At 44.6% G+C, this 25,751-nt stretch overlaps 7 protein-coding genes across 7 annotated transcripts; 3 read left to right on the top strand and 4 right to left on the bottom strand.

Moving 5' to 3' along the window:
• Positions 1-882: 882 nt before the first annotated feature.
• Positions 883-2,058, bottom strand: GL218_03730 (uncharacterized protein; the record flags this gene model as incomplete). The annotated part of the gene is made up of 1 exon (XM_033580303.1): positions 883-2,058. One exon carries the CDS (start codon positions 2,056-2,058, stop codon positions 883-885), a length of 1,176 nt encoding a protein of 391 aa, XP_033436272.1.
• Positions 2,059-3,350: 1,292 nt separating this feature from the next.
• Positions 3,351-6,089, top strand: GL218_03729 (Aspartate-tRNA ligase, cytoplasmic; the record flags this gene model as incomplete). Its single annotated transcript, XM_033580302.1, has 1 exon — positions 3,351-6,089. One exon carries the CDS (start codon positions 3,351-3,353, stop codon positions 6,087-6,089), a length of 2,739 nt encoding a protein of 912 aa, XP_033437067.1.
• Positions 6,090-6,817: 728 nt separating this feature from the next.
• GL218_03728 (putative pectate lyase C) lies at positions 6,818-8,389 on the top strand (the record flags this gene model as incomplete). Its single annotated transcript, XM_033580301.1, has 6 exons — positions 6,818-6,966; positions 7,021-7,165; positions 7,240-7,342; positions 7,404-7,663; positions 7,732-7,879; positions 7,935-8,389. The coding sequence occupies 6 exons, from the start codon at positions 6,818-6,820 to the stop codon at positions 8,387-8,389; spliced, it is 1,260 nt and encodes a 419-aa protein (XP_033437066.1).
• A 1,737-nt stretch (positions 8,390-10,126) lies between these two features.
• GL218_03727 (uncharacterized protein) lies at positions 10,127-10,513 on the bottom strand (the record flags this gene model as incomplete). The annotated part of the gene is made up of 1 exon (XM_033580300.1): positions 10,127-10,513. One exon carries the CDS (start codon positions 10,511-10,513, stop codon positions 10,127-10,129), a length of 387 nt encoding a protein of 128 aa, XP_033437065.1.
• Positions 10,514-12,446: 1,933 nt separating this feature from the next.
• Positions 12,447-13,496, bottom strand: GL218_03726 (uncharacterized protein; the record flags this gene model as incomplete). Its single annotated transcript, XM_033580299.1, has 2 exons — positions 12,447-13,337; positions 13,410-13,496. 2 exons carry the CDS (start codon positions 13,494-13,496, stop codon positions 12,447-12,449), a joined length of 978 nt encoding a protein of 325 aa, XP_033437064.1.
• A 2,418-nt stretch (positions 13,497-15,914) lies between these two features.
• On the top strand, positions 15,915-16,798 carry GL218_03725 (Monothiol glutaredoxin-7; the record flags this gene model as incomplete). Its single annotated transcript, XM_033580298.1, has 2 exons — positions 15,915-16,419; positions 16,473-16,798. 2 exons carry the CDS (start codon positions 15,915-15,917, stop codon positions 16,796-16,798), a joined length of 831 nt encoding a protein of 276 aa, XP_033437485.1.
• A 4,864-nt stretch (positions 16,799-21,662) lies between these two features.
• GL218_03724 (putative cfem domain-containing protein) lies at positions 21,663-23,502 on the bottom strand (the record flags this gene model as incomplete). Its single annotated transcript, XM_033580297.1, has 8 exons — positions 21,663-22,114; positions 22,182-22,249; positions 22,306-22,688; positions 22,747-22,814; positions 22,868-22,904; positions 22,961-23,154; positions 23,200-23,335; positions 23,413-23,502. 8 exons carry the CDS (start codon positions 23,500-23,502, stop codon positions 21,663-21,665), a joined length of 1,428 nt encoding a protein of 475 aa, XP_033437062.1.
• Between the last annotated feature and the right edge of the window lie 2,249 nt (positions 23,503-25,751).

Here is a 25,751-nt window from a genome sequence, read left to right as displayed (position 1 = left end):
AGCCGACACAATCATTTGATCATTTACTAATGAATAAAATCCCAATTCTATGGGAAGTTGTTGATCCCATTTTTGGAGAATTTTGAATTGCACCATGATTTTGATGGGGTCGGGGTGTAGACATTGTATTATCGATCGATCTCAAAAAATCGGTACATAGGAAGACTGACGAAAGCCCAGAGGACAGCGATGACGTTGTTGATTCTGAGCCTCTGGGCAGGGATAATCCTTTAGGACCATTTAACTGACCAGTCCTAAAGATAAACTCCGAACGGTTTAGTTCTAATCCTTGCAACTTGGTATAATATGCACAATTCGGATACTGTAGGTCAGCAAATGCCGCAGGATTATACGATTAGAAATATACACATGCTATTATGGAGAAGATCTATAGGCGTAGATATGCAACAAAAGCACCTATTAGCTTACGGGTGTGCCCCTGTGCTACATAAGTAGCGCTAGTCTTAAAACTCTAGCGTTGCCCCACACCCAAAGCTACGGGATGACGTATCTAGACCCTTAGGATTTGGCCCGTTACGACGAAATTCAAGGTATCTTGTCTTGGATCTGACATCGCACATCTTCATGATTTCATGCATCGATTTGATAGCCATTCAAATGCTCGCTTTAATTTATAATATTTTTAGGGTTATACTAGATACAATAGAGATGGATTGTTATATTACGAGAATTAGTAGCCTGCAGGCAGTTTTCGCGTACAATGATGAATACAATAATGAATGACGATTCATTACAGTAGGGTATTTAGTTTAGTAGAGTTAGGCATCGTTTCTCAATAATATTGATAGTATACTTGACCATCAGCTTCTTAGTGGCTCGTTAAACCCAAATGGTGTGTAAAGTCTCGACAGTTCGCTTCTTTTACTTTGTGCTACTCCCATCCTTGGGTTTAGGTTGTAGTAAAGGGGGTAGTTTTAAGGGAAGACCAAGGATCGAATGCGCCTGATCTTCTTCAAATATGTTCTTAAGCTTGCGACAGCATTCACCATATAGCTTCTCCGATTTCTCTGGAGGCTTCATTGGGTTTGGTCCTTTATCCCATCCATGTGCTACGCCAGGTATCATAGTGTAAAAGACGTTTTTCGAGATAGGCGGCTTCTGTAGTCGCTGAGCAAGCTCTTCACCTTCGTGTAAAAGCATGTCCCATTCGCACGTATAAAATATTACGTTATGAGGCAGGCCTTCGATCAGCATCTCGTCCGACGCTTTCGAGGGTGATAGACATGGATCAGCAAGGTCTAATTCGGGAGGAAATAGATATGACGCGTCGAATAGATTTGTCAAGGTCGGCGGGAGAGTGGCTTCGGGACGGAGTGCAGATGCCCGGCGTTCGGCACGAGTCAGTGTGTAGTCGGTAATTGGATACCAGGTTGCGACAGCGAGAATACGATACTCGGGAAGTTCCACAGTTTTTCGATGTTCGAACAAACGGATCGGTGCCGTGAGGGCGATGTTACCGCCTGCTGAAAACCCCGATGTTGCTATCCTATTGCTATCAAGCCGAAGTCTCGTTGCATTATTGATGATATATAATAATGCGTCTGCTCCGTCATCAACGGCGGTAGGGAATGGGAATTCTGGTGCCAATCGGTAATCTACTGAGACGAAAACCGCGTGACATTTCTCGAGTACGAAGCGAGCGAATCTTGCATCGTCTGATGCGCTACCCAACGTGAACCCTCCTCCATGAAAATTTACAACGACTGGCCATTTTTCGCTCTTTGGATCCTTGTTGTAACCTTCGGGTACATAAAATTGGAGATTAAATTGGCCTTTCGTGGTTGATATGGTAGAAGTAATAGACTTGATGAAGTCTGGATTTGGTGGTCGCGGAGAAGCGAGGAAGTGTAAACTCATTCCAATGCATTGTAAAGACCTCCACCAGCCGGCGGTAACCCGGAGAGAGAAACGTGAGGGCGGAGCTCCTGTCTTATCCTTTGCTTTGCGCGGTTTCTTATTGGGAGGCAATGGGACTTCAGGTAATTTTTCTCCTGGGTCACTGCTCGAGGGAACGGGTATCCCTTCAACCGTTTGCATTTTGGAGGGTATAGAATAGGTCGCGTAAGAGCTAACTTTAGTAATATGCTTCTTATAATCTTCTAGATTTATTTAATTATTTGTTTGTCATACAAAAAAGAATTTGGTAGAAGTAAGGTAAGGAAGGTAGTTAGTTAGATGGATAATTCGCCGTGTTATTGCCGACAAGTGATTGCATTAGATTTGATGTGACATGGAATTTGAGTGCTATGGATAAGAAGTCTTCAGCTGCAAGTTATCTGAAACGATATGTCGGGATTTGCATAAACAAGACAGGATAGGCGGGCACATTGCGTAAACAGGATAAGCAATTCATGATACAGTAACAGTATTTTAGAGTGTACCGTCTTGTCAATATGACGTTGGCTACTTGGGACCTTGACCATTACTTAAACCCTTGTCCCTTGCTCCTTGCCGGACCTTAGGTACCTGATCTGTCAGTCTATACATATCTGTGGCGCTTATGTGGCAAGTCTGTAAATTGGGTAGTGGACGCCACAAGATAGAGGGCTCGGTAATTCTACCTCGGTACAAATATTAACCAGACGTTTCAATAATAATTTGACAATATCGGAGTCAAATGAATGTGATCGAATTGTCGAATCCGAATGTTTGGTGTCATGATGTCATGATTCTCGTAGACCCATAAAAATACCGCGAACTTAGATCACTAATGGCACCTTCGCTGGCACCAACCCCTGCACTAATGCGCCTACAAATAGCAAAATCGCCAAATAGAGATGGATGTAGAGGGCAGCGCACACTTTGATTGGCTATCGTTACCCTTACAGGACCGGTCTATTTGCTCCGGGTGGGGACTCCGAGGTAGTTGATTTCGTCACAGATACAAAGTCGGGCAAAGACAGCTAGGAATTTCATAACGTCTATAGCGAAAAAAAAAAAAAAAAAAAAAAAAAGTTGCCATAACATGCCCACACCTTAATTCACATGGCCGTCGATGTAAAATTCTATCCAGTAAACCCTAGAAGAATCTACAAAGTAAACCTAAGTTAGAGGCCAGACGCAATAGATCATCTACTATCAACCAGGTTTCTGCCAAGATTTTTGTTATAAACCTGCCAGCGAGTCCATTGCTTCTTAAGTAACACACCCAACAGATTTTCCGTTGGATCTAACAATTTACTGTGTACCACTGACCTCATCATATATTCTTTTTTTTTCTTCAAGCGCTGTCTTATAATCAGCGCTACATCTCCACAAACTAGACAACTTTTGATTCCATACCCCCGTCTATAAACTTCCCCACAGAGATACCCAACCGTAATATCAATATGCCTTCGATTAGGATGAAGAATCCTCTTCTCTTACTGAATAGGGTTATTGGGCATTCGTCGGCCAAGAATCATATCACCAAAATTCATCTTGGTGACACAGAGGCATTAGATGAAGAGGCAGATAAGAAGCACTTAAGAGCCCTGTATGAGAAACGAGCCAAGAAAGAGTTACAAGAAGAAAATCGGCGATCGCTACAACAAAAGCGTAAGGAGGAAGAGCTGGCAGCATTGTCTAGTGAACCACCAGAGTTACAATCAAGCTATGGCACACTCACCGAAGAGAGCATGCCACCCTCTTTTCTACTCGAGCATTTGTCGACCGACAATATTGGGCAGACTATCAGCTTCAGTGCCCGGCTTCACCATGTGCGATCCGTAAGTGCGAAATTGGCTTTCATATTGCTACGCCAACAGGACGATACCGTACAAGGTGTTCTACAAGTTCGAGAGGGAGTTGTGTCCGAGAAGTTCGTACGGTGGGCCGAGCATCTTAATACCGAGTCTATAGTACACATTCGAGGTACTATACGCGAACCACCTGAGCAGATCAAAACCTGCAGTTTACACAATCTCGAGATCCTCATTGACACCATGCATGTCGTTGTGCCAGTGGAGGATCCTATACCCATTGATGTCTACAACATGGAGCAGGTGGAGGAAAATGAAAACACCCATGAGAAGCAGTTAGCGGTCTCAAATCGTGTGCGCGTTGCGAACCGACTAGTTTTCCTCCGAACACCAGTTATGCAGAGCGTCTTTCGCATCCGATCAGGTATCTGTAGTATATTCCGATCTTCTCTGGAGGAACAAGGATTCATTGAGATTCAAACCCCCAAACTCCAACCAGCCGCGACCGAGTCTGGTGCGGAAGTTTTCAGGGTCAACTATTTTGGAAGAACCGCATTCTTGGCGCAGAGTCCGCAATTGGCGAAGCAGGCGGCAATTTCCGCTGATTTTGGCCGTGTCTTCGAGATTGGACCTGTTTTCCGAGCTGAAGACAGCAATACCCACCGACATCTGACAGAATATACCGGTTTAGATCTGGAAATGACGATTCAAAAGGACTATCACGAAGCGATGGATGTAATTGATGAGATGTTGAAGGCCATCTTCAAAGGTGTTTACTCACGATACCGCAAGGAGCTTGAGAATATCAAGACGAGATTTCCCCATGAAGATCTAGTCTGGTTGGAACAGACACCTCGTCTTTCATTTAAAGAGGGAGTTCAATTATTAAATTCATCTGGGTGGACGGATGATGATGGAAAGCCGGCTTCTGAGAACGAAGACCTCGTGACTCGTGCAGAGATCCGACTTGGCCAGCTAGTCAAAGAGAAATATGGGACTGACTACTTCATTCTCGACAAATTCCCAGCATCAGCACGACCATTCTATACGCATTTAGATCCGAATGACGAGACGGTAACTAACTCTTTTGATATATTCCTTCGTGGTCAAGAAATTACAACGGGAGGTCAAAGAATCAACAATCCAAGAATCTTGGCCGAGAGAATGAAGAAAGCTGGAGTAGACCCAGAAGGGATGGAAGAGTACATGCAGGCCTTCGAATGGGGTGCGCCACCGCACGCGGGGTGTGGTATCGGTCTCGAGCGTGTGTTATTCTTGATGTTGAATTTGGGAGACGTCCGGAATGCCACCTTATTCCCAAGAGATCCGAAATCCCTTCCTGCAAAGAGGCATGATCAAAACGGCAAGGTCCCTTTCCCCGAGGCCGATACCATCCGCTATGCGTTCGAAGGAGAACACGACCACGTCCATCTACCTGATTTAGATAAGCTCATCGTAAACTATGGTGATGCTACAAACACTTCCTGGCTTGACGAAAGGTACAAGGTCTGGCGGGATGTGGATACCGGAGCAGCCGTTGGATACGCAGAGGAGAACGGATACGCAATGATAATGGGCAACCCACTTTGCGATTCACGTCAGTATCCTATCGTCATCAGCTCTTTTCTCAAATATTTGAAGAAAAGCGAGGATCTACGACCCATCTGGATCCTGGTCTCCGCACAGGTCGAAGATATCCTTGGCGCGAAGCTCGGGTGGAGGACACTGACATGCGTGGCTGAAGAGCGCGTGGATATGGAAAATGTAGGCAACGTGACCAAGAAGGAGCGCCAGGCCCAGAAAGCCGAGATCAAGATACATGAAACAGTACTCGGTCAGCCGGTCCCTGACGACGTGAGGGAAAAATGCGACAAGCGTATTGTCGACTGGAAGGAGAGCCGCAAAGGTCGAAAGCAGGTCCACATTACCGAAGTCCAACCCTGGATATCGATGGCACACCGGCGCTATGTATGGGCCGAAGATAAGACTGGAGAAATCGTTGGCCTTGTCATCCTGCACCGCCTCTCCCCCGAGCACGGATACCAAATCAAGTTTGCGCTTGACTTCCCCGGCTCGCCATCCGGCAGTATCGAGGCGCTCATCTCTCACGCCATCCAAAGTTTAACAGCTACAGGGGTCAGCAGCGTGACTTTCGGTGCTGGTGCTATGGATGAGCTTCTCATCGGGAGCAACCTAAACGGCATTAAAGCCAAGCTGCTAAGCCGCACATATAAGACAGTCGCGCAACAACTAAAGCTAGTAGCAAAGAGCGAATTCAGAGAAAAATTCGGCGTGAAGCACGATCCGGTTTACATCTGTTATCCATTCATGGGCCTAGGAGTTTCTGGCGCTAGGACATTGATTAAGTTCTTCGAGGACGAGATGTAAAGGGGTATTAGTTTACAATCGCAAGACATAATTACTTTTGCTGGTTTCCTTTGTTATTATGGCACGGCATGGCTTGGCGCGGAGACATGTTCAATTCGATACCAGGGTAGATGATCTGGACGCACCTCATGAGCATTTTCTTAACGATGATAGATACCCATTGTGGACAATAAATATTGGGCGGCTTAATAATAGAAAAGAAGGATAATAAAAAAGACCCCTAATTCATTAACCTGAATGTTAATTGTTGTCATGACTTTAGTTTCAACGAGAGCTACGACGCCTCAACGAGTCTAGCTATCGTGATGAAAAGGTCGTATGGAGAATGGTAGATTTATATTATGACCTAAGTGGAGATTCTTCGAAACAGAAGTCGGCTTATTAGAGACATGTTAAGCTGCTACATGCTGTTTTCTCACATTTAACTCCGGTGGCATCGTCCTTCAATCTCGTATAAGTGGTGTACAAGTTTAGCCTGCACCGGAGCCAGGGGTCCGCTCAATGCATGCGACTCACCCCGGCCGTTCTACCCAATCTTGACAGCGGCACCGTCCTAATATGCCATGGCGGCGGATTAATCCCCACGTCTCCTTAATAGGGGCCGGGAAATTTATAACTGCTCGGTGTATCGGGTTAAGTACATTAACTACCCAATATCCCCCCCCCCCCCTATGCTGTAAGTATTCTCAAGGTGATCTTCTCAAGCAGTGAGATACTCGTTCGCAGCTATGGGCGTCTTCAAATTCCTAACTATAGCCTGCCTAGCTACCCTCATTCCGAACGCCTCGGCACTTCTCGCGTTTCCTGGGGCTGAGGGGTTTGGTCGAAACGCGGTTGGTGGTAGGACGGGGTCGGTTTACCATGTCACGAACTTGAAGTGAGTGTAGCTGCGCATATCTATAAATTCAATATTCTCATACAAGATCATTAGCGACTCTGGGGAAGGATCCTTCCGTGACGCTGTGTCGAAGTCAAATCGCATTGTCGTCTTCGACGTTGGCGGAACCATTAAAATCACTAAGCGGGTTGTAGTTTCGAAGAATATTTATATTGCTGGTCAGACAGCTCCAGGCAATGTAGGTCCTTGGAATATATATCTGCTAAGGATGTGTAGAGTATGTTTCATCCCGTGTGCTAATAGTTCTATAAGGGGATCACAATCTATGGCAATGGCCTATCGTTCTCCAATGCTAACGACGCCATCGTGCGTTATATCCGATTTCGTATGGGTAAAAGCGGTGATTCTGGCAAAGGTGCTCTTCCATCCTATAAAGATAGTTCAGAATCAGATCATGTACTAAAACTTACCAACAGACGGGATTACTATTGCTGATGGCAGTAACATGATCTTCGACCATGTGTCGGCCACCTGGGGTCGAGACGAGACTTTTTCTATCAACGGAGCCGTTCACAACGTAACGGTACAGAACACGATCATCGGCCAGGGCCTGCAGACCCACTCATGCGGTGGACTGATGCAGTCGGACTTTGGTATTAGTCTCTTCAGGAACCTGTACATCGACAACAAGACGAGAAACCCCAAGGTCAAGGGTATGAACGACTTTCAGAACAATGTAAGTTTTACCAAATGTGCCATTGGGTACTAGATAGACACACAAGTGGATACTAAACAACTCATCAGGTCATTTACAACTGGGGAGGGGGTGGTGCTTACATCGCTGGCGACAGTGACGGTCAGAGCTATGCCAACATCATCAACAACTATTTTATCTCTGGGCCCAGCACGAGCGTAACCGCATTCACGCGAGGAAATGCTAATTTCCACGGTTGTAAGTGTGCTAACTAATACCATGCTTCCAAGTAAATGCTCACCTTGTTACCTAGATGTATCGGAGAATTACTACGACAGCAATAAAGACGGGACGCTCAATGGGTCTCCCCTCTGCGTCCAGACCAGCTGTTACAGCGACATGGATATCCAGAAGACGCAGTTCGACTATCCAGGCCCAAAACGTCTAATGGCGGCGCCCGATGCGCTGACCTACGTCCTCAGCAACGTCGGTGCTAATTTCCCTGGACGCGATGAAATCGACAAAGGTCTCGTAACGGAAGTGCAGAGCTTTGGAAAGAAGGGCGAGCTGATTAGCGCAGAGAACGCGGGCTCTTTAGATAACTCGAAAGGAAACGCGCCTACGGACACGGATGGAGACGGGATTCCGGACGCGTACGAGAATGCACATGGGTTGAATTCTCGGGATGCAAGCGACGCGATGAAGATTAGTAGTTCTGGATATACGAATATTGAAGTATATCTTAACTCTCTCGTCCCCTCTTCATAAAGAGCAAAAAAAATGAGTAGCATATCGATTAGAAGTAGCAATTTGCATATGATGGTAATCATGCCAAAACCCATTGAAATCTATAGCCATGAGTCCAAGGCCATTATTGCATAGGTATATTTCTTCAAGAGAAGTTAAGTTATGAATGGAGAATTTATCACTACAATTTATACCTTTCGTGTAATTCAACTACCATGATGTCTCTAGAAAACAATTAATTGATTCAAACGAGGGCTTCATTACATCCTATTGATTACCTAAGGTACGTACTAGCTAGGTACGTGGTACATGGTACATTAAAAAAAAAAACCGAAATTCTGCACGAGCCATTTCTACCATTTCACTATCCCTAATTGGGATATTTCTGCGCACATTTTAACATGGAATATAGGTCATTGTAAAATCCATCGACATCACAGCAACTATCCCTCGGAAGGAAGCCCACTTCCTTCCGTCAGTACTTGCAAAAACACGCCCCCCCTTGGTGGTGTAGTTGGTTATCGCGTTCGGCTGTAATTGATAAGATTGTTTACCGAAATGTCGCCGGTTCGATTCCGGCCCGAGGGATCATAACTTTTTTGCCTTTTCTTAAACCGTTCGTTGCTTTTTTCACTTCCCCTCATCACGTCTAGTGTCGCACGCAAATATTCTAAGTCATTCATTTTATTATCTCCTTCAACTAGGTTATTCATTTTGGTATTAACAAGCTTAGTATTATCATTCAGCAATTTCTTTACAATAATCTTTTTCTTTGTGTCTTTTACTCGATTCCCCTCCAACCCTCTTTTCTTGTAATTGACGTGTTGTGCCTGTAACCTCTAAAGTCCGGTGTATATGATTAGCACTTCTCTATTAGTCACTTTTCCAAGAGGGAACCCCCTTTTTAGGAACTCAAATCATTCCGTCGGGGTAGTCAGGTGCGAATTTATTGAGTCATAAATGCAACCCTTTTCTAGAAGTACATAAAGAACCATTACAGATTGGGAATAGCCATCATATATTCAGTAGCTGAACGTTTCTTAAATTATAACCTTTTCTTTCTTCTTGATCTACAGTATCGGCGAGTCCTACCCCTTAATAGGAATGTTTAATTAAACATATTGTACTAGAAGCAAATGACGTTCTCTTAAAGACGTATATAATAGGTAATTATTTCAGGTAGAACTAAGAAAAGGTAGCAAGGCGATGTTCAGTTACTGAAAGCGCCGTGCTGGGAAATTGGGTAGGGAACCGACGCAAACAGCCAGATATCTATGAATTAGAACTCCATCTATTATATTCCTCAGAGGACATGGCACTATTAACAACTACTATGATTTTTATGAGCCTTTGTTACTTTACGGATCAGTATCGATTTCCAGTGATACAGAGGCTTGAGGCTGAAAATGGTATTAAATGACTGTCCTAAAAGTGTATCCCACTCACCCAGCTCAGCCAAGATCGTCTTCAACATTACTACGAAGCCATTGGCATTAATTCCAATATTTAATACCTATCCAATTCCAATACAAGTGCACACTTTTGTTTTATCGCAGACGTCCTAGCCCCCCTATCTTTACCTCAGGGACCCATCCTGGCCCCTATGGGCCGAGCCCCACGAGTAACCCGAATCTCATTATCATTATTAAGATTAACAAAACCACCTGGAGCTTATACCCCTTAGCAGACCCAGCTTATATACCCATGCCATAGGTCGCATTAAGGCTGGTACTCGTTATAACCTCATTATTATTCACCTCACGTCCTTCCCTGTGTACTCGAGCTCATCAGACCGTAGTCAGTCGTCAGGTCTTCGGTCTTTTGGCCGTTCTTTCGATCGGACTTTGCCGTAGGTGGGTTCCCAATATCTTTGAGAGTCTCTTTAATTCGTTGCCGCATCGACCGCTTCTGCTTGGTATCGCTGTGACTCTTTTCCTTGTCGTACGAATATGTGGTAGACTCTGAGTAAGTCGAGGCAGATGAAGGTTTGACGTCTAGCTGTGCTTGTGTTTGTGCTTTCGATGATTGTGAATGGGCTGACTGTCTCTTTTGCTCTTGATGATATGGCCAGATGAGCTCCGGGTTCGTCATCGCCAGAGACATGGAGACGGCTGCCGCTGACGTTCGATAGCAATCTTGGCACATTGTTATAAGGGTGTAGGGCTTTTTCGTTACGAGTTTATAATGCAAGCAAAGGGGTAGTTTGTATTGAAGTCTTATATGATCTATTGGACAACTGCAAAATTGTATCCTGATAGTATGATGATGATAGTGATGTTGATGAAGGACAAATTCATTAACCAACCTTAGAAAAAAGGCATCAGTCTTATAAGAGGTTCTAATATGCCAATATGACTAATACCTAGGCAACTATTATAGACGGAATGGGGGCTGGTGACGCAACTTAGACTTGATCATGCAGGCAGACTACTATGAGGCTACACAAATGATTCACTTTCACCTGGTTGGCCAGAAGTAGTTCATCTTAGTGATGCCTGGCAACAAGCAACAGGTGATAATACGCTTATACGCCCACTAGACGTAAGCTACCATCGAACAAGCCACAAATGCAGGGTGAGAAGATGACTCTTACGGCACAATGCTACCGAGGTACATTTCGTGGTTGACTTCTGCTTAGCTACATATAGTAGAACTCCGACCTTATTATAGGGTAATAGTTATATTAATTGATATCATAGGCGTATCAAGCAAACAAAGCAACGAATCTTTCCTTGTATTGACGCGTCCAATTATTAGGCTGCCAGATAATTCTTGTTAGCTAAGTCCCAAGTCCCAATTCCCAAGTCCCAATTGAACGGTCATCAGATCCTGGGTACCCGATCTGAATCCTGGCTTAATACGCCTTGCGAGATCGGATTGTATTTTTGTCTGCTGAAGTACGAAATTAGATATACGCGTCCCAGACCAATGAAGACGCATCTTAATGCGAGAGCATACTATAATAGGTAAGGTAAGTAGATGAGGGGGGCTTATCCCCAAATGTCTCCAAATATTTGCTTAGAATTGCCTTTCCACCGGGTGACTCACGCTAATGAAGTACACACGCTATACCCCGGCCCGCTGCCGGCACCAACCGAAAATTAAATGGGCCCCCGGAGCACCGTCTCTTAACTATCTGTATCACTAGTCCAATGCGTGAAAGCGTATCGTCTGGAATTTCCTTTTTTCATCTTAGCTACCTCAGCTTGTAATATTTTTCATACCTGCTTCTATTTGCGGTGAATATTCACGACTTGACTCACGGCCTTTAGTTGCTACATGTAACACCCGGCATCAGGTAAGGCGCGTTTTTGTTTGTAATCATATGATGACACATTAAAGACAGGTCAACCAGATGACAAATTGAATAGTATGTCATGAATAGGTACTGCAATAATATAAAACATATGAAGTGTGCATTAGTCTTTAGATCGGAGGTGTTGTTCAATTAGGTGCTTAATACTCTAATCAAAATGCCCCCTTCGAATTAATAATCTATCCAAAATCGTTTGTTACGCATTTTTAATTCAATCTCAAAGCAGGTTATTCTCATAGCCATCAATTTAATAGGGATTGCCCTTATGCCATTTCTAGTTATATAAAGTATGAAGTACTCTATTATAGTAAAGATCCTGCTAGTCAAATCAACCAACTACTAGGCCATATCCACTAATACACATACATACATTGCACCATATCCACCTCACTTAGGTATTTCCCGGATCGCCATAAACCTCTATCTAAACACCAATAAAATATCGTGGTCAGACATATATAATACATTTCACTGTTTGCAATTCTTAGAGGGAAGAGATGAATTCATCGCATCGACATCTGCTCCGGGCTTGCTATGCATAGCAGAAATCGAGGAGAGGGGGTCTAACATGTAAGGCCTAACATGCCTGCTTCCTCAAAGTCGCTTGGCAAACATAATACACCAATAACCTTGTATACCAGCCTGTCCATATCAAAGAAAACAGCAAGCCTTCGCTCTCATACGCCAACCCTTATATACTGGCGTACCGAGGCCAAATCTAATCCCAACCCCAATACTCGTCTTTATCCTGACCCCAACACTCTATTCTTGGTCTTCCTCATCCCGGTCTCGATCGTCGCTGTCGTCAATATTCGCAGTGATCAAAGACCTGACGGCCTGTTGTACGACCTCGGTTTTGTTGTCAGGGGACTCGTGCAGTTCATTAAACCGACCAATCAGCACTGACTGTAGACTACATATGGCATCTTGGTCGCCGTACTCAAACCTATTGAGTTCGGCCATTCCGATCCTAGCGATATCAACGGTCATGATTTCCCATTCGCTGTTTCCCATGAAGTGAGCCCATGCGTACCATGACCCATGTCGCAGAACGCATTCCTTAAAGACAATAGTCCTCTCGTAAAAGGCGGGATCTGAGAGGATCCAATCTTCGCGGGACTTGACGAAGCACGATCCCATCATATTCATCAGATAGTACATCATGATGCAATCCTGTTTGGATAGGTTGCGGATGTATTCCATTTGCGTAGGGCGTGCGGAATAGTTCGTATACGGATCTTTCAGACGAAAGCCCTCTGGTACATCACGCCCAATCCACCATGATATGAATCGGGGTTTATACCATTGTGCCTCAGGAAGTTGGCAAGGTGTATTGGCTGCGATATCTGCAATATAATCGCATTGTGCAAATGCACGGTATAGGAGTGCACATAGGCGTTCTTGCTGAGGAATCGTGAGTTCTCCTAAGCCGGGTGGTGACTTAAGATTGAAGTGGGGAGAGGCCGTGAGTATGTCCTTAACTCGGGATTTCCGATTCTCTAACTCTAGAAGCATTTCAAAGCTTCTATGCTTAATTGGGCGTCGAAGATATAGCTCTGAAGAGAGCACATCACCAGTAGGCGGGACAGGGAAGTTTGCTAGGCGTAACTGTGATAATGAACGCTCATACGTCTTGAGGAGCATATTGGCCTCCTATATTGTAAATTAGCCAGCTGTTTGTCTAGATGTAAACAATCTAGGTTTTCAAGTCTTGAGGAGACCTACCTTGCTTGTCTCACAAAGCTTGAATAGAGTCTTGACGTCTAAATGCTGCGCGATCTCAAGGAACACATCCCGTGAGATCCTAGCCATTGTTGGAATAGCTGATGAGCTGCACCAGGAAAAGAGAAGGACTCTGTGTACAAGGTAACAGAGGCGACGTTTGTAAGACCAATTGTTCGAAGAATGAATGGAAATAGTAATATGTGTGCTAAGGTTGCAAGAAAAGTACTATTTTCCAAGTCATAACTTGAAGTTAATAATTGTCAGTGATTGTCGACGACCCTGAGAGTACGCGCGGGATAATTGTCTGTTATATGTATGGTATCGTTGATATTTGATATGATTAAGTCTGTTCCTTTATGTGCGGCGCTGGACACCTGAACACCTTGATGGGCAAGCTATTTTTGCAATTAACTCTTCTGACGTACCTGACCGAAGAACTAGCCATCAAGGTTTGCATTGATTCGGTTGCTACTGCCATTGTCCTATGTATCCACCTCTAAGACCGTAAATCTCGTGAAAGAGTCACTTAGTCACTCATGAACGGGTTGAGATGGGATGGCTACAGCTGTACTAGCGTACGTGCGGTTGTATGCTTAGTCATGTGGGGGTGTTTGTCCTTCCTTTTATCTCTAAACTTCGTGGTCATAGCTGCCTCTTTAACTCCGCATAGGTGCACGGACAGTCTAGATGAGAGGTAGGTACGGATGATTGCCAATTATCGGATGGAAAGAGCCAGGTAAGTACTACCTACCGAAGTTCAATTGACTATATGCAGGTACCCAAGTCACCAATTTTGCTTGCAACATATACTATGGATATGTATTGGTCAAGTGCTTCGTTCGATACCTCCTAAGATTAGGTAATTATTCAGCCACTTAACCACCTGGCAGAAATACGAAGCTCTGCACTTGGTATAGGTATTGTCGTGAGAAGATAGCTGATAGTAAATTTAAATCTGAGAGTTCGGTAATTCCGTAATAGGTATGTAAATCTACCATGCTATTTTGTAGTAAGATATTGATATGATCGCTATGTATGCTTACTAGCATAATAGCCTATCCATGGTTATTGATCGATAATTACCATCACAGCAGAGGACATATCAGCGGCGGTGTTCCGTCCAATCAGATTCGATATTTTGGTAAGTCAATAGTTATACGGCACTAGAATATTCAACTGCGTGTAGCCATTACGGGGCCAGCCTTACTGTCCGTCCTGTAGCATCATGAAGTTGTACAAGTCCTCTCGACCCCGGAAACCAATGAAGCATGCCGAAAATGACAGGGGTAGAAAGGTAACAGATCAGAAACTATACTATATGTATCGATAGCTGCTAGCGATTCTACATATCTTTATATTGAATGGAATAATATAAGAGGCCAGGATCGTATTGACAAGAGATGGATAAAGCTTTGTACAGGGGAAACTTTACCCCAGATCTGCGTTTGTTGCGTGGTGATGGACCGGTAAGATTTTGCTGTGCCAGACCTAACTTATCTAGGTACCTATGTACCTACCTAGGTACTAAACTTACATAAGGACATGGACCTAGGAGGCAGACTAACCCCTTTCCTCTTGCAGAAGAGGCTAAGCTCGTAGCAGAAATTTTGCCTGGTTTTAAAAAACAGGTTAGTCTATTTCTAGTAATTATCCTAGTAATTGATTCTATTTCTTTTCTTTTAATATATTTTTCAAATCACAAAAATGCCGATCTAACCAGGATCGCGGGGTCTAGACAAGGTATAAACCCGTACATTAGGTACGTACATCAAGTACAGGGGTTAGTACAGGGGAAGCATTCAAGAGTCCAGGCCGCCCGAGGCAAGTTTAAGTGTTTAAAGTTTGAACCAAAACCAAAAACTACACTTCGTCATTCTTTGCAGCTTGCAGCTCGCAGTTTGCAGCATCGCCATCTATGTTTCAACTATCAGAGTCCATTCATTGATTTTCAATCCACCGTTTCATTCACACATCATTGGTACCAGTGGCATACGCGGCCACATCTTGTTGCTTTAGCTCTCAATTATCAGTTCTCCGGTTCTCCAGTTTCTCCTTACAATTGGACTAATTTAATAGCGTGTTGCGCTGAGGGTCGCATTTAGCCGCCTCCATTCGAGAAAAACTCTTGTCGACGTCCAGTCTTTGCCAGATTTCCATTTCAGCCTTGCCAATCCTCAGAATATCCTCCGGTTTCCAAGTTTGCAACTCGTTTCAAAAGTTCCCGCTATACGTCACAATCTCAATCGTTTTGTTCCCGCTCTACCAAATTTTGTTCAAGTCATCTGTTAATCGACGTTTTGGTGCGGGTACTAGCAGCGCGACACCATTCAAACAATATAGAGAGGCATGTTTGCGCCGGTCGTCCGATAAACCCTTATACGTATCGTAACAAACATCAGGGTTCAATTCCTTTCGTTCAAGCATACAATCGTGCACATAATTCCCAAGCCGAGGAAAAATAATCAATCGAATTTCTCCAAGTAGCCTCGCACCCGTCAATTCACGATGCCTTCAGCTAGAAGAGTACGTCTCCTCATGATGGTAGTGCTAGCCGCTGTTATCACCACCTTATTCTTCACATCCCAGATGCGGTCGGCAATTCCCCACGACAACCGGACAGTACATGATTTCTTTGGCAAGACTATGAATGGCCTAGGACCCCAAAAGGGTCCTGGACAAGTTGTGATGAGCGGCAAAGGAACGACCGTTGATTCTACAGTAAAAGACAAGGATGGGGATGGATCTGTCGACGAAGATGACGAGCAGTTGGCAAAGGAGATGGCTGATCGGTTACGTGCTGCCGAGCAGAAGGCCAAGGATTTAGCTAATGCTAAGGCACCACTAAAACCAGATACTCCGAGTAAGGTCATTGGTATAGGGAGTTCGGCTGGGGGGCAGAAGAAAGGCGCTTCCCAGGGGAGCTCAAAGGAGACAGGCGAGGAGAGCGAAGAGTCAGAGGAAGATCGCGAAGTCGAAGCGACTCTTAATAATTTACTCAAAAAGTCATCTGGTAAGATCACCATGTCGTTTGCCACACTTATCTTATTACTTACTTCTACTTAGTTGTTATTTTCTCAAAATCGTTCTGCCCGTATTCTAAAAGGGCAAAGGGTGTCCTTCTCGAGAAATATTCTATTGACCCCGCGCCTTACGTTGTCGAACTAGACGAGCATCCCCTAGGCAAGCAGCTACAGGCCAAATTAGGTATCAAGACGGGACGTAAGACAGTGCCCAATATCATGATCAATGGCAAGAGTGTTGGGGGTAGTGACGAAATTGCCGAGCTAGACTCGAGAAAAACCCTCATTGACAAGTTTAAGTCTATGGGAGGGAAGCAGTTATCTATGAAGGAGCGATTCGTCGGGAACACCAAAGAGAAGCAGGAGTAATAAAGGCACACGCGGACACCTAAACAACGATTTCTTCTCGGGATATCTTGGGGGTCAAGTGAATACGGAACGCGGCAAAGGTACGGACAAACCGTTGTTATCTGCATGTATGGCGTTGGGGTCTCTTTTACTAAGTACTATTGTGTTGGGCATTTGGGTCTGGCACGGACGGTACAAGACCAAGGCGTGGTCTTCAGCTTTTGTGTTCTAGACTTACAGCTCTAGGACATTTCAGTGTATGATAATGTGCTGAAACACGTACATCTTGTGCCTGTATGAACCTATATAGGCACGTATCCGGATAAGGCCTTCGAGCCAGCTTTCGAGGTTCATTTATGGAGCAGTCTTCATACGAACCAGTAAGCCAAGGTTTTTACCCAAATATTCAGCTTGTGACGAATGGTGTTGGAAATTAATGGCAATTGATCACGCAAAGATTAAGATCCTTTAACAGTATGCCAATATCGAATCCGACAGTAACGGATAAAAGTCCTTCCAGTTCTTCTAACACCTCCAGTAGCATGTCAGCAGCACCAACTCAAGCAAATACGGAGAAAGCAATAACAAATAAGGGGCTAGTTATACATGTCGTTCTGTTGATATCTGTTCCTAGAACTATATTGTAGAGAAGTTTCAGGTCCGATATATACCGGACGAATAACCCCTTCTCATTTCTCTTACATCCTATCTAAATGTCCTAAATAAGCCTTGAACCGAGTTGGTTTAATTGGTGATTCCAGAGACTAGCCTGCCAACATTCAAAGCCGCCGTACATTTCCGACGCATATCCTCCCTTCCTTCTTGTTAAAGCGAGGCGACGATCTTTGTTGGCTTGCAATTATTCCCGACCCCAGGTCCCCCTTCAAGTTCCTTACAAGTCGTGAGTTGAAAGCGATAGGACTTGGAGGCGACCTTGCCAGAAATATCAATACAAGGCGGGGCGCTACGGGATATTTCAGTGCAGTCTTGCTGGCATCCGCAATTGTTGTCTGGCGAATGCACTAGATAAGTGCCGATAAAGTCGGATCCGTGAAACTTGAGCGATTGACGTCCCCCTTCTCCCGTTAAGCAGCCAGGATCGTTCACATCAATAGAAACGCCACAATTCTTGGTACACCCTGTATCGTCACAGAACTGTGCCCAAATTTTGCCAGCAGTAAGGTGCACATTGATGGTGCCGGTCAGGAAGATTGCGGCTTTGGTAATGGAGGTATAGCGAACCATTTTACCAACAGTAGTGAGTTAGGTATGATATAGAATATATTACATAGGTAGAAAGCTTGTGATATTTCTAGAGTAACCCTAAGAATTGTCCTGAACTTTGTTTGGGGTTACCATTTATATATATCCGCGAACTTACGCGTCTAAATACGTACTGTTGTTACAATCAAGAAGACTCGTAACACATAAGACTACCATTCAAACATCTTTAAAGCTTGTATCTTGTTGTTTGAGTCTAGATCCTTCGGTTGTACCATCCACATAGTATACTAACGTAGTTGAGATCCTCTGCGAAGCATTCTTACATATACACATGGGAACGAACAACGACGTCACAATATTAATAACGTACCAGAAGCTCGATAATATCATATAAAATCATATATATAGACTCTATAGTCAAGTAAAATACCGGAGATTGTAGATTAAAGATTAAACGAACCTCTTACATACAAAGGATGAACTAAAACGCGTCCGAAGCTCATCGTAGAAATGATGCCCCTATTTGCCTATGCTGAAGCTTCATTAAATGAATCGCAGGCAAATTATATCCGAGTAATTTCTCCTGAAGCAAGCATCACCTCGATATCTGTATCCTCTTAACCTACCTAAGGTAGGTATATCTACCAACCCATCATTGATGTTTTGATGTTCCTGCAGTTGTGGGGACTACCTGAAAACGCTTTCAGGAGTAACTGGAGCAACTAGAGAAAAGGGACAAACCGATCGAAAGCTTCTTACTTGACGGGACGTTCACATTTAAGATCTAGCACATCACTACCTAGATACGAGACTTTGTACCGCGATTCTATATATAATTTTGTATCCATTAGAAGTAAATCTCCATCAACCAGATGAAAGGTTTGGCCATGAACTTGGTTACAACGGTTTCTATGTACCTAATGTAGATTTAATTTTGTATGTTAGATTTCTCCTATGCTAGAACGGGTAACTTACAGCGTATTAGATATATTTATACATAGGAAAGCACCCTAATAGGTTAATAAATATTGGTCATTTATTAGGATAGCCTAGGAGATATATTTTGATGTTTTCTTCATATAGCACGGCCACCTCATCGTCAAGCAACCCGTTGGACTGATACTATTAATCTGTAGGTTATTGTTACATATTTCTCGTAATAAGAGAAGCCGCGTACCCTTTATGATTAGTTAATGCTAAACACGATCCGTCATCTACCTAACCTATATCCAAGCCAGCCGCTACATAGATAGTTCACCAAAGATATTCATGATTTCGTTCTCGTAGTAACCAACGTATTGCTAATGCAGGGTGTTTTTAAGCTACCTAAGATACCTAAGATACATGTATGCTGATTAGGTATCTACTTGCATACCTGCTTGCTGTCGACTGTACCCTCAAGGGTAAGTACTTTCTAAGGCAAGTTTTTAAGTGCAGGAGTGAAAAATAAATTTAGGTACCGTACATGCATAGAAAGGATGTAGGTGCTGATACATATGAGTACTTTAAGTAGGGTAGCTTACAGATCGATTAGGGAGGTTGGTAGGAACTACTAGGCTACGAGATGTACTTGATGCAGGATCAGAATAATTAGGCTGCTGTCGTTAGATCAGAGTCCATTAGATCAGAACATCTTGAATATATTAAAGGCAGTAGCTTCCGCAGTAAGTTTTATTTTCAGATCAATGGTGGCGGGTAACAAGTAGCAGTTGCTTGGGCACCTGCCAACTGAAGTACAACTCAAGTAGAGTATCACCAGTTTCTGCCTAGAAGGTACTTCTATGCAGAAGCTTCACATTTAGGGAACAACTCTTAGAGATCATTTGACATTAATGAAGCAACTGCCATAGTTACTACCACAGCAACTAGGATCAGCACTTGCATTTTATTTCTGCCAATGCTGATTCTGTTTCTCCTTTACCGCCCTGCCCATTTCTATTTAATTCTGAGGAGTTTCCTCCCATCTTCCCATTTTCCTTTCTCCTACCTACCATTCTATTTTATCCTCAACATTCTTCAACTTCCACCTTCACTCTACCTTCACTCTACCTTCACTCTACCTTCACTCTACCTTCACTCTACCTTCACTCTACCTTCACTCTACCTTCACTCTACCTTCTACCATACACCATACACCATACACCATGCAACACAACAACAACTTCAGCTAAGGTATGTACTCTTCCTTAACCCTAAGCCTGCTCTACACCTTAGCACCTACAACTTTCACCTAATATATACGCGTGTTGTATCACTCATCATTATGTGAATTTCCTATTTTACACCTGCCTTCCAACATCACATTTTACCTTGCATAGTGCCAACCTACCCTTGGCCAACCTCACTCACCCCTTCAACTTTTCATTAAACTCCAAATTTTCATATTCCTTCCTGCATCTCAGATGGTTCAGATACTAATATTCTATATTTATCCTAGAACTATTCAACGTGACGCTTCCTCTTCCTAGACCCGTCCTGCTAATGTTGATAGGCTTTTTTTTTTTTTTTTTTGCCGTACGCAGGGGGTCCTATCTTTTTCTATAAAAACTGTTGAGCGGGAGCTGATGCACTGGCGAACTCTCACAGCCTGACATTCTGGGGGTGGCCTGCGGGTATTTCACACGGTGAATAAACACTAACCCACTGTCAGATGCCTGGCTATTCAGATGTCAAGTCGTGCGTCGCGATATTCCCAGGTTGTCGCAGCGGAACAACTCCTTCGCACGCCGGCTTTGATCGCCTAAGGGTTCGAACTGGCTGTACTTTTCCACAACAACAACTGGGCGGGTCGGAGAGTTAGTAGTGCATTGACTTTCTACCCGTCCTTTATTTTCCCACTTCCCTTCGTAACGCACGGAGGACCTTGGGGGCTACGCCCTTCCAGGAGTCTTTTTCCACGCCTAGGGGAGATACGTTGTGGGCTCCCCGAAGCCTCCTGCCGGCAGCCGATTCGTTCGCGCCGTGCTCTGCGACACGGTGCTTTTGGGATTTTACTGAAAGTGCCGTTAGAAAAAACATACCCAGGCTCTGTGATCTTCGCGTCGGATTCAGAGTGCTGGAGTGGTAGGACCCCCGGATGCGTACCTTTTTATCAGGTACGTCCCCCCTCCCCCTTTACAGTTTTGGAATGTGTACTGCTAATCCCTTGCTGGTACATTGTGCCAGTGAGGTTATCTAGGAAGAAGGAAGCTGAGCCTTGTTCAATATCCAATTTTTTTTCATTGGTATTGGCAACGCTCTTGGTCCGTGCTTGGCGATCATGAATACTGAGCATACTCATGGACTTAATTTTTGATTCACCATCTCCTATCAGAGACATCTTTTTTTCATTATGGTCATTACCTTGCGTAGTGTCATGAAGAAGAAACATTGTACTAGAGCCGAGCTATCTGAAGAATAAGACTGGGCTGTAATGTGATGAATAGTTTATTATTAACTTTTCGATTTCCGTAATACCGTTAGGCGCCGCATTTCCCTGATGTCTTTTTCTCCTCCACTTCCGCTCACAACTCCGTAATCATTTCACGGGGGAAGAAGTCCTCTCCGCTCAAAACCTAGTGTAAAAATTTGGAAAGAAAAGGTAAATATATCTATCAAGATCTAATACCGAGCGAAATAGTTTGGATTTTAACTTATACAAGACCACGACAACAGGCTTTCTCTACCGCAACTCTCTTTCGCCAGTGAAAGCGACCGACTTGTACGTCTCCTCTTGCTGCTCCGGAATGCTCATGCCTCGCCACGCACCGCCGTTCTTCGAAAGGGTCATCTTCCGGGTTGGACGATTGTTACCCTCGGCGGTAGCCACGCCCACATTTACGAGCTCGACATCGCTATCGTTACGTCCATGTCGTTCGGTATCGAATTCAGCAGGGCCCTCGCTAAGCACTGACCACTCCTGCTTGATGCTGATCTTGGCCCGGGAGTCTCCCAGCCGATTGCCAGAAGAAGATGGACCGAAGCTGTTGAATGTCGAGCCGGCTGCCGCGCGAGTGGTGCCGAACAACTTTGGAAGCGCAAGACTGAAGAGTGATCGCACTGCCGGCATGCATGCGCACGCAATACCCACAGGGACTTCGATTGTCGACCAGTATCCCGTCTCAACATAATCCTCTAATGAGTCGGGTTAGGATTGCCGGCTAGGCAGTACGAACAAATTTCTTGCAGGGAAAGCACTTACGCGTGAGGTTTTGAGTGTTACCAAATCGGATGAGCGAGTAAAGACGGACGATGCTGACGATTGTAATGCTGTGCAATAGATTAGTGCGTGCCTTTCGCTATAGATTTTCAGATGAATCGCATACAAGAAACCAACAGTAAACATAGCAATAATTTGCAGCCTCTTTCTTAGCGACAAGGACAGAGCGAACAGTTCGGGGAGCGGGAGTATAATGACAGCCAGATCCAAAGCGATGTTGATAGCTGCGGCAGACCATCCCAACACATTGATGCTAATACATTTCGTCTCGAATTCGCCGTCCCACTGCAGCCAGGCGCCGCGTATCGGATCACATTGGAAGATCAAAAGTAAATCGTAGGTGACGGCGTAAATTAAGTTGATGAGTATGAGAGCATATGTGCATAGACGAAATGACCGCTTCGGGAAAACCTTCAGGTAGAAGAAGAGAATAGAGATCTTGGTTAGAGATAAGGCCGTGATGTATAGCAATTCGTCGAAAAAGTACAGCTATTTCTCGTATCAGTAACAGATTGTTCTTGTGAATCTCTAGCAGAAGCCAACTCACCCGAAGAACCTCTGCTATACTATCAAGCGGAACGAACCACATGTCCAGACCAAGCCCGGCATCGGTAACTAGTAGAATATTAGCATGGAAAACTATCTAGATATTATAGCAAGCAACGTACTTGGGAACGAGAGGGCTGCGAAGGCGAGCGCAAGGGCCTATGAAGTAAGTTAGAAAAACTCGATGGATTATGTCCCAGCCCAGGAACACATACCATAACAATACACATAACAGTATCATCATGGCCCCAATCATGTGGCCCAATAAGTCTTGCAGTGCACCGTAGAATGAAAGCCACAAGCCCAATTGCTCCAAAGACTACCGCAAGGACACGAATAAGGCCACGTCTATCCTCGCCTTCTATGCCGCATGATTCCGCCGAGAATTTCTTCGTAGCTAGTAGCATCACTCAAGTCAGTCATGTAAACGAACCAAGCCTCATTTTTAACTCACATAATTGATCACGGATCGAGCAGCTAGTAGTCACGCATTCGGTAATTTGAGCTTGTAGCGACGCAGTAGCACATATACAAGTAGTGTTGCTTATTGAGCAGTCCGATTTGGCAGTCGACGTTAGGATACATTTTAACTGAACACTTCTTAGCCTGAGTCTTCATTGAGACTTTCCTCGAAGGGATCTCCCCTCCTCTTCCTTGGAAGACTTACACCACAAGCAGGGGCTCCTGTAACGTCGAGAACGGCCAGCGCTGGTTGCAGTGCCGTCAGGCATAGCAGAAGCAACGAAAGGAATTGCATCCTGACCGATCGCAAACGAAAGATCTGAGGTTATAGGGGGGAAACAAAACGAATGACACCGCAGAACCATAGAAATTTTTAAAAGGAAGAGAACCCCAGACTTAGTATATTTTCTGGAGAGAAGTCTAATCAAGCGCCACCCGCTTCTAAAGAGAGTGTGTATGCGTAGCAGCGGAAAGTACTCGGTAAGGCGAGACCAGGATATCAAAGGACTAACATAGTGTCGATCATTAGTGATACCCAATTCTTCTCATGCCTCGTGATTTCATGTGCAAAAGAATTCACTAATGTAACTCTGTCTGCTCTGGGAACCCAGCCTTGTGGGACATATCCCGGTTCGTGAGGTTCGTCGATATCTACAAGCTGGTGTGACAGCTAAACTACAGCTAAGCTCGAAACCGGTAGTCTACCGGTGGCGATAATTCCGCGATCAGGCCTTAGTTTTTCGGCCTTGGCTATCACTATCATATCATGACTATGCGCGGTTTAGTTTCTAGACCTGCCGAATTAGGAGATATACCCCCCAGATTTAGAGTCGTCTAGGCAAGATAAAGGAGGCTTGCTGACGTACTTGGGACTCGGCGATTCGGTGCTATTGTGTTGCCCTTGCAACTTTGAGGCTAGATGGGTGGCCGGTTGCCGGGACAGGGCCGCGACTTATTATGAAGTGACATCGTGGTGTTCGCTTAAGCTTCTCGAAGCTTTTTTTTTTCGTCTGTTCAACATTGGCTGTCCCGGCGAGATCCGACCGGGGTAAATGTTGCTTAGAACTCAATGTTTATTCGGAATGCTACTCTGCTATCGTAGCCTCATGCATGCAAATGCGACCTGCCCGACTGACCGGAGTGCTGGTAAGTACCTTAGGTAGATAGTTAACATTATCTGCTGCGTATTATTACCCATCTCACCATCTCATTGGCATGACACATCTGATTAACTTTAGGCCGATGAAATTTTGGTAGTTTGGCATAAAATTTATGCGGCTCAAAGCTGGTTCCTGACCAGTGTCGCGTTGGAGACACCCTATAGACGGACGGGATTCCAGATATGGTTAATACCTCCGTGGCGGCTCCGTACCTATGCCGCTGGTGATTTGCTAGACGTACAATTCTAACCCGATTCGATTAGAGCCGCGAACCGGTCTTGGGACGGCGCAATCAAACGGTCTGCATATCCACTCCGGTAGTTGCCATTCTGCCATTATGTTCGGTTGCTCAAACCCCAGAAACCCGGAACCCACATAGGCACACAAAAAAAACGTGTTCCAGGGAACCGCTCTGACAGATGATTGTTTCGAATCATTTAAATCAGGGTCACTTCACTTCTATTCGTTCCCCTACGCATCTATTACCGAGTAAGGCCATAGATAGGGTATGACCTGCTGGATTCATGTTACTCCGCTGCGCACCCAAGATACAGGTAGGCACTAGTAAAGTAGATCTCAAAAGAGAATCAGGGTCCGATCAAATTCATTCTACCCGCGTTGACAGCTCTGGGTACCCAAAACATGGTAAACAGAAGACGTCGCGCTAGATCTACGGCAAGTCTCCAAACACCCGAAATGTCGTCGGTGAGTTTCTATTACACATGATTAAAACATACAAGCATTCGCTAGGCAAGATGGAATGCGCTTTGACAATACATGTCTAAACTTATCGACCCCCCTTACTACGTACCTACATACCCAGAAACCAGGTGGGTTTCTATATTGTCGGAAGGCTGATCTCCACACTAGTGTACGTTCTACCGACCCTATTGGGATTAGCTACGATGGTGGCATACTACAGCTTTTATCCACTAGCTATTAGCAGAGATTACATCTTAAAGCTGTCGAGATGAGGTTTATGAGATAATAATAGTGTGGAAGGGGACGAACAATGCATATGGATCTATCAATAAAATGTAGCCTGGCTCTCTATTCGCCTCAATATGCAGGAAGAGAAAAGTTGACAATAGTCTCCTGAGGCGAGTATATTAACGCAGCGCTTGCCGCACAGCTTGCCGCATACGGGAGTCCGAGTTAAATCACGATCTCAAACACAACGTAAGCCCTAATGCAGAACAGCCCATAACCGTATGACCTATGTAGATAGTTTAAAGAAACATCTCCGCCACGGAGATGGTTACGGTCGTTGCAGTATTAGCGTATACTCTACAATAGCTACTATTAGAGATGTGCCGTCGATCGTAGCATCCAAGGAATGCTACGCTGAAGTTGACGTCGACGGAATTATCAATCCCGAGAAGTC

This window comes from Daldinia childiae (genome assembly GCF_008694065.1).
Source record: "Daldinia childiae strain JS-1345 chromosome Unknown Scaffold3, whole genome shotgun sequence".
Lineage (NCBI taxonomy): Eukaryota > Fungi > Ascomycota > Sordariomycetes > Xylariales > Hypoxylaceae > Daldinia > Daldinia childiae.
Note: the sequence above shows the minus strand (reverse complement) of the source record. Positions and strands in the feature narration are given on the sequence as shown.